Source organism: Bombina bombina, chromosome 7, assembly GCF_027579735.1.
Source record: "Bombina bombina isolate aBomBom1 chromosome 7, aBomBom1.pri, whole genome shotgun sequence".
Taxonomy (NCBI): Eukaryota; Metazoa; Chordata; class Amphibia; order Anura; family Bombinatoridae; genus Bombina; species Bombina bombina.
The window spans coordinates 451,610,364-451,623,245 of NC_069505.1; the positions used below are offsets into that span (position 1 = coordinate 451,610,364).

The 12,882-nt window shown below is 38.8% G+C and overlaps 1 protein-coding gene across 6 annotated transcripts in view; it reads left to right on the forward strand.

Annotated features, from left to right (window-relative positions):
• Positions 1-12,882, forward strand: part of LOC128666689 (uncharacterized) — a 257,961-nt gene that overhangs the window by 184,939 nt on the left and 60,140 nt on the right. For all 6 annotated transcript variants that reach the window (XM_053721418.1, XM_053721417.1, XM_053721423.1 and 3 more), the window contains one exon: positions 2,858-2,962. In XM_053721418.1, coding sequence (XP_053577393.1) covers positions 2,858-2,962 — 105 coding nt within the window. The remainder of the gene's footprint in view (positions 1-2,857; positions 2,963-12,882) is intronic.

A 12,882-nucleotide genomic window follows, 5' to 3' on the forward strand; every position in this document is an offset into this window, starting at 1 on the left:
TTTGTGTTCCTCCCTTGAACACAATTTTAAACTTTATTTTTTCTATGTGTGTTACGGATGATCCTGTTATCATTCACTTTTTTTAATTTAAAAAATAGTTTACACTAGGGATATTTAGAGTCTGACTTACAGTCAGATCTATTATATATTTCTTATCCAATGGAAATGGAATTTAGATTGATTGTAGTGGGGTCCTGTGATATTTTTATAACAATATTATCCTATTTAGGAACTGATTGTGGAATGGAATAATTGATTCTCCTGAACCTTACAACACATGTTGTGTCTGAGGTACGCAGGTTACAGGTGAGTGTGCACGTATGTTGTGTCTGAGGTACGCAGGTTACAGGTGAGTGTGCACACATGTTGTGTCTAAAATTCTCTTTCAGCTAAAAAGATGTGAGATAATGTAATAGGAAAAAGTACCACAGTGTGAGTATTTAGTGCTATTGTCTGTCTGGGAAAAAAAGGTGAGTGTGCACGTATGGTGTGTCTGAGGCACACAGGTTACAGGGGAGTGTGCACCTATCTTGTGTCTGAGGCACATAGCTTACAAGCGAGTGTGCACATATGGTGTGTCTGAGGCACGCAGGTTACAAGTGAGTGTGCACGTATGTTGTGTCTGAGGCACACAGGTTACAAGTGAGTGTGCACATATGGTGTGTCTGAGGCACGCAGGTTACAAGTGAGTGTGCACGTATGTTGTGTCTGAGGCACACAGGTTACAAGTGAGTGTGCACTTATGTTGTGTCTGAGGCACGCAGGTTACAAGTGAGTGTGCAAGCATGCTGTGTCTGAGACACAGAGGTTACTGATGAGTGTGCACATGTTGTGTCTAAAATTCTCTTTTAGCTAAAAAGATGTGAGATAATGTAATAGGAAAAAGTACCACAGTGTGAGTATTTAGTGCTATTGTCTGTCTGGGAAATACACAAACTGTTTTTTATGTGATAAAAAAAACCCAGATTGTGTGATATAAACACTAGACCATGTGATATAAACACCAGATCATGTGATATAAACACCAGATCATGTGATATAAACACCAGATCATGTGATATAAACACCAGATCATGTGATATAAACACCAGATCATGTGATATAAACACTAGACCATGTGATATAAAGACCAGACCATGTGATATAAACACTAGACCATGTGATATAAACACTAGATCATGTGATATAAACACTAGAATAGATCATGTGATATAAACACTAGATCCTGGGATATAAACATCAGATCATATGATATAAACACTAGATCATGTGATATAAACACTAGAATAGATAATGTGATATAAACACTAGATCATGTGATATAAACACTAGATCCTGTGATATAAACACTAGATCCTGTGATATAAACACTAGATCATGTGATATAAACATCAGATCATGTGCTATAAACACTAGATCATGTGATATAAACACTAGATCATGTGATATAAACACTAGACCATGTGATATAAACACTAGATCATGTGATATAAACATCAGATCGATATAAACACTAGACCATGCGGAATCTGTTGGCGCTCTACAAAACCTGATAATAATAATAATGTGATATAAAGACCAGACCATGTGATATAAACACTAGATCATGTGATATAAACACTAAATCATGGGATATAAACACTAAATCATGTGATATAAACACCAGATCATGTGATATAAACACCAGATCATGGGATATAAACACTAAATCATGTGATATAAACACTAGATCCTGTGATATAAACATCAGATCATATGATATAAATACTATTGTTTACTATATTTGCACAGACGCAGACAACGCTGATATAGTGAAAGTTGAGATAACAGAAGATGTATATATATATATATATATATATATATATATGTGTGTGATAAAAAAAACAGATTGTGTGATATAAACACTAGACCATGTGATATAAACACTAGACCATGTGATATAAACACTAGACCATGTGATATAAACACTAGACCATGTGATATTAACACCAGATCATGTGATATAAACACTAGACCATGTGATATAAACGCTAGATCATGTGATATAAACACTAGATCCTGTGATATAAACACTAGATCCTGTGATATAAACACTAGATCCTGTGATATAAACACTAGAATAGATCCTGTGATATAAACACTAGACCATGTGATATAAACACTAGATCATGTGATATAAACATCAGATCGATATAAACACTAGATCATGTGATATAAACTCTAGAATAGATCATGTGATATAAACACTAGATCATGTGATATAAACACTAGACCATGCGGAATCTGTTGGCGCTCTACAAATACCTGATAATAATAATAATAATAATAATGTGATATAAACACTAGATCATGGGATATAAACACTAGATCATGGGATATAAACACTAGAATAGATCATGTGATATAAACACTAGACCATGTGATATAAACACTAGATCCTGTGATATAAACACTAGATCATGTGATATAAACATCAGATCGATATAAACACTAGATCATGTGATATAAACTCTAGAATAGATCATGTGATATAAACACTAGATCATGTGATATAAACACTAGACCATGCGGAATCTGTTGGCGCTCTACAAATACCTGATAATAATAATAATAATAATAATAATAATGTGATATAAACACTAGATCATGGGATATAAACACTAGATCATGGGATATAAACACTAAATCATGGGATATAAACACTAGATCATGTGATATAAACACTAAATCATGTGATATAAACACTAGATCATGTGATATAAACACTAGAATAGATCATGTGATATAAACACTAGATCCTGTGATATAAACATCAGATCATATGATATAAACTCTATTGTTTACTATATTTGCACAGACGCAGACAACGCTGATATAGTGAAAGTTGAGATAACAGAAGATCTGTTTACGTGTGATCAGGTGAAGACCGAGGAGGATGATGTTCCTATAAATACGTCTGCAGGTGATTAGCGCTTATTAAGTTAAGGGACGATTCTGTGTTATGTAAATAACAGTTATTTCTTTTCAATGGCATGGGGAGTCCACAAATCCATTCATTACTGTTGGGAATTAAGCTCCTGTCCACCAGGAGGAGGCAAAGACACCCCGGCAAAGCTTAAGTATTCCTCCCACTTCCCATAATCACCCAGTCATTCTTTGCCTTAGTAACCTGGAAGAGGTGAAGACGAATGCTCTGAAGAAATTTAAAGTGCCATAAAACAGGTTGAGATCTGTGCATACCGTAAAAGGGCTAATTAAGTAAAAATAGTTTGCATTTAAAAATTCTTGGGAAGGGGGGGCGGAGTCAGCCGCCGAGGTGGATGGTCGCATTTCTACAGAGCTCTGGCTCCAAATATTTTAAAAGGGGCTTATTTACTTGTATTTTTATAGCTCTAATCCATTCAGAGGGGAGCCACAGTAACATAAGCTATCCTAAGCCCAAGAGCATACACAGACTTTGTTGCATTTGATTTGCCATTCCGTTAAGATAAGTCATTTAAGGATTGCGATATCTGAGCTAAGATGGCGACGACCTCGTGGGATAAAGAAATCCTGGAACTACTAGAGGCCCATTTCACACAATTAAGGCTAACGCTTATTAAGGCGTTTGACCAGGAGTCACAGGCTAGCGCTGATCCGGGGAAGCTACAAGATTCACATGAGGGCAATCTGTATGATGTTTCTGAGCCCTCATTATACGAGATTAGATGTGATGAGGCTGGCCGGACACAAGAAGAAGGAGACTTGGCTATGCCGAGCAATTTAATACCGACCGGATCAGCTACCTTCTTAACTATTGCTACCACCCAAGCTGAGTCGCCTTCTACGCAACAGTGGACATCTAACTGGCAAGAGGAGCAGATGTATCCTAGACTCTGTTTACAACACCTCCTGTTTTCACCTATCTCACTCTTTGCCGGGAAGCGGCACAGCACAGAGGTTCTAGTGAGAGTCAAAGATCATAATATGTCCTACCAGAAATCCGGGAAGCGGACCCTTGTGGAGGAGAATCAGCTTGAACTTGTCTGCTATGATTATCCTGGAATGGCGATGAAAGGGAAACCCTACCTGTTTGCTCGGGTGGGCTCTTTTTTGTGCTGTCGGAGAGCATATTGTTGCGAAAACCTTGTCCAACAGGGCTGGATCGTCTTATGGTCGGGTGTTGGCCTTTGTGGCTGATGAACCTCTCACTTTGGCAATTGCTGGACACTGTATCCTTTTGGTTTCGATCAGGGATCGGCTGAAGGTTTATGTTCGATGGCTTTCCTACTTAAGACTTACTATCAGACTCTGCCTTGTCGGATTGTCTAACTCTTCTTTGGTATAAACGGTTTAGTACTAGCTTTTTAAGGTTGTTAACATTTTTATATCAGTATGCACATATTTCTAGGATATTTAAGTTGGTTTGAAAAACCAGTTAAAGTAGATCATATTAGTTTAGTCTATTTGTTCCAAACGGTGGCACTTATAGTTTTGGTTTTAGTGATCAACAACAGTACTCTCCCTATATGTTACTATTTATAAGCTGTCTATTTAACCTTTAATCTTTTGGAATAATTCATGTTTATATACTTTCTGCAGAGGTGTAGTTATAACCGTTTTATACAGTTTTTTCTACACATAGCTTATACTCGTGTAAGTTTGGCTTAGATTACATATCACTGGGGACTGCCTCAAGATTCCTAACTATGTATATATTGAGAGGCCCTATACAGATTAGTTACTTGTATACATGCAGGTTACAGCTAGGTAGCTATACATTTTTTCTTCACTGCCTTCTGCTGATTAAAAGCTAATGCTGCCAATAGAGGGCTGATGACTGTATTGATAAAACCCTAGAGTTGCGGTCTTTAGTGTTTCCCCCCTACCCTGCTTGCAGGACTTCGCATACGCTATATTGTAATGTATCCTATACTTTTTATTTTGCTATATATTTTTGTGAAATATGGTGAGTTTACAATATGTTGCTGTTATATCATCTCCTATATCAACTTTCAGCTCCTCTAACATTATACAGCTCCTCTAGGTTAGCTGCTATATATACTATTCCATATTTATAGATAACCCTAACATAAGTCCTCCACAAGTTCTATATTCTTCCACTTAGGAGTTTGATGTTTCCTATATATTTTTGATAACTAGCTTACACGAAGGGTCATGTTACAGCTGTCACCTCCATTTTAAAGCATACGCAGTCATAATTGGGCCAACCAGCTCTAGAATTAAAATTGCCTACCTCTAAATGTGCTTATCAATAACAAACCGCTGTCTACTCGTCTCTTATATGTTCGTATGATTGAGTGTAATATTTTCTCTTTACTTTGTCACATCAGCTTATTTAACAAGTACCTAGCCGCTTATTCATAATGTATGTCTATACATATTCCAATATTCAGTTATACGATTATACTGTTGAGGAGTCAAAATAATATATTTTCTACTTATGTACAAGTAATGAATGTTTTAGTGTGAGTCTGGAGATATGGCTTTTTCATTTGCTCTAAGCTCCCATATAGATATCTTAAAACCAGGTATTTAATTATTATGCCACACCTATATAGTCAGTATTGAGCTATATCTGACCTCCTGGTACATTTATCATTAAGATATCGAATATTAGTGCGGCTGGCTCCACATCCTTTTTTACCCCCCCATCACTTTATAGTTCCCTGATTACCTACTTAAAGGGCCACTAAACCCAAAATCTTTCTTTCATGATTCAGATAGAGAATAGAAATGTAAACAACATTACAATTTACTTCCATTATTTATTTTGCTTCATTTTTTAAATATCCTTAGTTGAAGAAAAAGCGATGCACATGGTGAGCCAATCACACGATGCTTCTATGTTCAGCAACCAATCAGCAGCTAGTGAGCATATCTAGATATGCTTTTCATCAAAGAATATCAAGAGAATAAAACAAATTAGATAATATAAGTAAATTAGAAAGATGTTTAAAATTGCATTCTCTTTCTAAATCATAAAAGAAAAAATGTGGGTGGCATGTCCCTTTAATAGTCAGGAACTAGATTTGTGGTTCCCTCGAGACACTCCACAGTTAATTGCATTTGTATCAATAGTCCTAATTCCTACAGTATTATTTCCCTTTGTTGTGACCTGTGGTAAAATTGATAGAGACTAAGTTATTGTTTTCTTCTGTTTTGTTTTTTGTGTGTGAGAATGGCTGATTAGAACAATCTATATAGTGTGCACTTATAGTACAACTCTAGCAAAGGGTATATGTATTTTAAAAAATAGATATTATATAATTACTTGCCTAAATAATGTTGGGAGCTGGCGCTAACCCAAGTGCCCTGGGTGGAGCTGGGTTCTAGACATATCAGATTAGAATAAGGCCTTTAATATTAAGTTTCTGTAAGCTTACCCTTCATAAACTCATGTATTGATATTTATGTCTAATCAACTATTGGCTATAAAGTCTTTACATCACTTGTACTAGGGTTCTTTTCCTTTCCCAGTATATATATATATATATATATATATATATATATATATATATATATATATATATACAGATATATATATATATATATATATATATATATACAGATATAGAGCTTCTTCTCTAGTTTAAACTTACAGATGCAGCACAATTCTGTTGCCAAATATTACCATATTTTAACTTATCTCTAGTTATAATACTTGTGGGATACATTATCATTAATATCTCTCTAAATACCCAGATTCACATGGCTCAGATTTCTTGTTTAACTAGCACTTTTAATTTCTGTACAATGTTAGCCACATTTAGTTGTTTATCTATCTCATTACTCTGGGTTTCATAAGTTCGAGAAAACTTAATATTTTTTTTTTTGTGTATATACATATATTTGTAATGCGTATAATTACAAGTTTTCTCTTTTTTTTTTTATGTAACAAAATAGAAAATGTGAGGTCCATTTTTAGTATTTCATTTACAGTACTGTGAAGTAACAGATTTGATTGTATAATGTGTTTTTTCTTTTCTTTGTATATAACTTCTGTAACTCAATATGACCTAGATTTGGAGTTTGGCGGTAGCCGTGAAAACCAGCGTTAGAGGCTCCTAACGCTGGTTTTAGGCTACTGCCAGTATTTAGAGTCACTCAAAATAGGGTCTAACGCTCACTTTTCAGCCGCGACTTTTCCATACCGCAGATCCCCTTACGTCAATTGCGTATCCTATCTTTTCAATGGGATCTTCCTAACTCCGGTATTTAGAGTCGTTTCTGAAGTGAGCGTTAGACATCTAACGACAAAACTCCAGCCGCAGGAAAAAAGTCAGTAGTTAAGAGCTTTCTGGGCTAACGCCGGTTCATAAAGCTCTTAACTACTGTACTCTAAAGTACACTAACACCCATAAACTACCTATGTACCCCTAAACCGAGGTCCCCCCACATCGCCGCCACTCGATTAAAATTTTTTAACCCCTAATCTGCCGACCGCCACCTACGTTATCCTTATGTACCCCTAATCTGCTGCCCCTAACACCGCCGACCCCTGTATTATATTTATTAACCCCTAATCTGCCCCCCACAACGTCGCCGCCACCTACCTACACTTATTAACCCTTAATCTGTCGACCGCAAAGCGCCGCCACCTACGTTATCCTTATGTACCCCTAATCTGCTGCCCCTAACACCGCCGACCCCTATATTATATTTATTAACCCCTAATCTGCCCCCCACAACGTTGCCTCCACCTGCCTACACTTATTAACCCCTAATCTGCCGAGCGGACCTGAGCGCTACTATACTAAAGTTATTAACCCCTAATCCGCCTCACTAACCCTATAATAAATAGTATTAACCCCTAATCTGCCCTCCCTAACATCGCCGACACCTAACTTCAATTATTAACCCCTAATCTGCCGACCGGAGCTCACCGCTATTCTAATAAATGTATTAACCCCTAAAGCTAAGTCTAACCCTAACACTAACACCCCCCTAAATTAAATATAATTTAAATCTAACGAAATAAATTAACTCTTATTAAATTATTCCTATTTAAAACTAAATACTTACCTGTAAAATAAATCCTAATATAGCTACAATATAAATTATATTTATATTATAGCTATTTTAGGATTTATATTTATTTTACAGGTAACTTTGTATTTATTTTAACCAGGTACAATAGCTATTAAATAGTTAAGAACTATTTAATAGCTAAAATAGTTAAAATAATTACAAATTTACCTGTAAAAGAAATCCTAAACTAAGTTACAATTAAAACTAACACTATACTATCAATAAATTAATTAAATAAACTACCTACAATTACCTACAATTAACCTAACACTACACTATCAATAAATTAATTAAATACAATTCCTACAAATAAATACAATTAAATAAACTTGCTAAAGTACAAAAAATAAAAAAATATCTACAAACATAAGAAAAATATTACAACAATTTTAAACTAATTACACCTACTCTAAGCCCCCTAATAAAACAACAAAGCCCCCCAAAATAAAAAATGCCCTACCCTATTCTAAATTACTAAAGTTAAAAGCTCTTTTACCTTACCAGCCCTGAACAGGGCCCTTTGCGGGGCATGCCCCAAGAAGTTCAGCTCTTTTGCCTGTAAAAAAAAAACATACAATACCCCTAATCTAACCCAAACCCCCCTTAAATAAACCTAACACTAAGCCCCTGAAGATCATCCTACCTTGTCTTCACCTCACCAGGTATCACCGATCCGTCCTGGCTCCAAAATCTTCATCCAACCCAAGCGGGGGTTGGCGATCCATCATCCGGTGCCTGAAGAGGTCCAGAAGAGGCTCCAAAGTCTTCATCCTATCCGGGAAGAAGAGGCGATCCGGACCGGCAACCATCTTGATCCAAGCGGCATCTTCTATCTTCATCCGATGACGACCGGCTCCATCCTGAAGACCTCCACCGCGGACCCATCTTCTTCCGGCGACGTCCAACTGCAGAATGACGGTTCCTTTAAGGGACGTCATCCAAGATGGCGTCCCTCGAATTCTGATTGGCTGATAGGATTCTATCAGCCAATCGGAATTAAGGTAGGAATATTCTGATTGGCTGATGGAATCAGCCAATCAGAATCAAGTTCAATCCGATTGGCTGATCCAATCAGCCAATCAGCCAATAGAATGCGAGCTCAATCTGATCGGAACAGCCAATAGAATGCAAGCTCAATCTGATTGGCTGATTGGATCAGCCAATCGGATTGAACTTGATTCTGATTGGCTGATTCCATCAGCCAATCAGAATATTCCTACCTTGATTCCGATTGGCTGATAGAATCCTATCAGCCAATCGGAATTCGAGGGACGCCATCTTGGATGACGTCATTTAAAGGAACCGTCATTCGTCGTTCAGTCGTCGGCCAGGATGGATGTTCCGCGGTGGAGGTCTTCAGGATGCTGACGCTTCGCTCCGGATGGATGCCGCTTGGATGAAGACTTCAATCGGATGGAAGAACTCTTCTGCCCCGCTTGGATGAAGACTTCAGCCCCCCGCTTGGGCTTGGATCAGGACATCGGAGGAGCTCTTCTGGACCGATCGGTGAACCTGGTATGGTGAAGACAAGGTAGGATGATCTTCAGGGGCTTAGTGTTAGGTTTATTTAAGGGGGGTTTGGGTTAGATTAGGGGTATGTGGGTGGTGGGTTGTAATGTTGGGGGGCTTGGGTATTGTATGTTTTTTTTTTACAGGCAAAAGAGCTGTATTTCTTGGGGCATGCCCCGCAAAGGGCCCTGTTCAGGGCTGGTAAGGTAAAAGAGCTTTGAACTGTAGTAATTTAGAATAGGGTAGGGCATTTCTCCAACATAGGTGTGTCCGGTCCACGGCGTCATCCTTACTTGTGGGATATTCTCTTCCCCAACAGGAAATGGCAAAGAGCCCAGCAAAGCTGGTCACATGATCCCTCCTAGGCTCCGCCTACCCCAGTCATTCTCTTTGCCGTTGTACAGGCAACATCTCCACGGAGATGGCTTAGAGTTTTTTAGTGTTTAACTGTAGTTTTTATTATTCAATCAAGAGTTTGTTATTTTGAAATAGTACTGGTATGTACTATTTACTCAGAAACAGAAAAGAGATGAAGATTTCTGTTTGTATGAGGAAAATGATTTTAGCAACCGTCACTAAAATCCATGGCTGTTCCACACAGGACTGTTGAGAGCAATTAACTTCAGTTGGGGGAACAGTGAGCAGTCTCTTGCTGCTTGAGGTATGACACATTCTAACAAGACGATGTAATGCTGGAAGCTGTCATTTTCCCTCTGGGATCCGGTAAGCCATGTTTATTACGATTGTAAATAAGGGCTTCAAAAAGGGCTTATTAAGACTGTAGACTTTTTTTGGGCTAAATCGATTGATTATTAACACATATTTAGCCTTGAGGAATCATTTTATCTGGGTATTTTGATATAATAATATCGGCAGGCACTGTTTTAGACACCTTATTCTTTAGGGGCTTTCCCAAAGCATAGGCAGAGCCTCATTTTCGCGCCGGTGTGGCGCACTTGTTTTTGAGAGGCATGGCATGCAGTCGCATGTGAGAGGAGCTCTGATACTTAGAAAAGACTTTCTGAAGGCGTCATTTGGTATCGTATTCGCCTTGGGGCTTGGTTGGGTCTCAGCAAAGCAGATACCAGGGACTGTAAAGGGGTTAAAGTTCAAAACGGCTCCGGTTCCGTTATTTTAAGGGTTAAAGCTTCCAAATTTGGTGTGCAATACTTTTAAGGCTTTAAGACACTGTGGTGAAAATTTGGTGAATTTTGAACAATTCCTTCATGTTTTTTCGCATTTGCAGTAATAAAGTGTGTTCAGTTTAAAATTTAAAGTGACAGTAACGGTTTTATTTTAAAACGTTTTTTGTACTTGTTATCAAGTTTATGCCTGTTTAACATGTCTGAACTACCAGATAGACTGTGTTCTGAATGTGGGGAAGCCAGAATTCCTATTCATTTAAATAAATGTGATTTATGTGACAATGACAATGATGCCCAAGATGATTCCTCAAGTGAGGGGAGTAAGCATGGTACTGCATCATTCCCTCCTTCGTCTACACGAGTCTTGCCCACTCAGGAGGCCCCTAGTACATCTAGCGCGCCAATACTCCTTACTATGCAACAATTAACGGCTGTAATGGATAATTCTGTCAAAAACATTTTAGCCAAAATGAACACTTATCAGCATAAGCGCGACTGCTCTGTTTTAGATACTGAAGAGCATGACGACGCTGATATTAATATTTCTGAAGGGCCCCTAACTCAGTCTGATGGGGCCAGGGAGGTTTTGTCTGAGGGAGAAATTACTGATTCAGGGAACATTTCTCAACAAGCTGAACCTGATGTGATTGCATTTAAATTTAAGTTGGAACATCTCCGCATTCTGCTTAAGGAGGTATTATCCACTCTGGATGATTGTGACAAGTTGGTCATCCCAGAGAAACTATGTAAAATGGACAAGTTCCTAGAGGTGCCGGGGCTCCCAGAAGCTTTTCCTATACCCAAGCGGGTGGCGGACATTGTTAATAAAGAATGGGAAAGGCCCGGTATTCCTTTCGTCCCTCCCCCCATATTTAAAAAATTGTTTCCTATGGTCGACCCCAGAAAGGACTTATGGCAGACAGTCCCCAAGGTCGAGGGAGCGGTTTCCACTTTAAACAAACGCACCACTATACCCATAGAGGATAGTTGTGCTTTCAAAGATCCTATGGATAAAAAATTAGAAGGTTTGCTTAAAAAGATGTTTGTTCAACAGGGTTACCTTCTACAACCAATTTCATGCATTGTCCCTGTCGCTACAGCCGCATGTTTCTGGTTCGATGCGCTGATAAAGGCGGTCGACAGGGATTCTCCTCCTTATGAGGAGATTATGGACAGAATCAATGCTCTCAAATTGGCTAATTCTTTCACCCTAGACGCCACTTTGCAATTGGCTAGGTTAGCGGCTAAGAATTCTGGGTTTGCTATTGTGGCGCGCAGAGCGCTTTGGTTGAAATCTTGGTCGGCTGATGCGTCTTCCAAGAACAAGCTACTTAACATTCCTTTCAAGGGGAAAACGCTGTTTGGCCCTGACTTGAAAGAGATTATCTCGGATATCACTGGGGGTAAGGGCCACGCCCTTCCTCAGGATCGGCCTTTCAAGGCAAAAAATAAACCTAATTTTCGTCCCTTTCGTAGAAACGGACCAGCCCAAAGTGCTACGTCCTCTAAGCAAGAGGGTAATACTTCTCAAGCCAAGCCAGCTTGGAGACCAATGCAAGGCTGGAACAAGGGAAAGCAGGCCAAGAAACCTGCCACTGCTACCAAGACAGCATGAAATGTTGGCCCCCGATCCGGGACCGGATCTGGTGGGGGGCAGACTCTCTCTCTTCGCTCAGGCTTGGGCAAGAGATGTTCTGGATCCTTGGGCGCTAGAAATAGTCTCCCAAGGTTATCTTCTGGAATTCAAGGGACTTCCCCCAAGGGGGAGGTTCCACAGGTCTCAGTTGTCTTCAGACCACATAAAAAGACAGGCATTCTTACATTGTGTAGAAGACCTGTTAAAAATGGGAGTGATTCATCCCGTTCCATTAAGAGAACAAGGGATGGGGTTCTACTCCAATCTGTTTATAGTTCCCAAAAAGGAGGGAACGTTCAGACCAATCTTAGATCTCAAGATCTTAAACAAGTTTCTCAAGGTTCCATCGTTCAAGATGGAAACCATTCGAACTATTCTTCCTTCCATCCAGGAAGGTCAATTCATGACCACGGTGGATTTAAAGGATGCGTATCTACATATTCCTATCCACAAGGAACATCATCGGTTCCTGAGGTTCGCATTCCTGGACAAACATTACCAGTTCGTGGCGCTTCCTTTCGGATTAGCCACTGCTCCAAGGATTTTCACAAAGGTACTAGG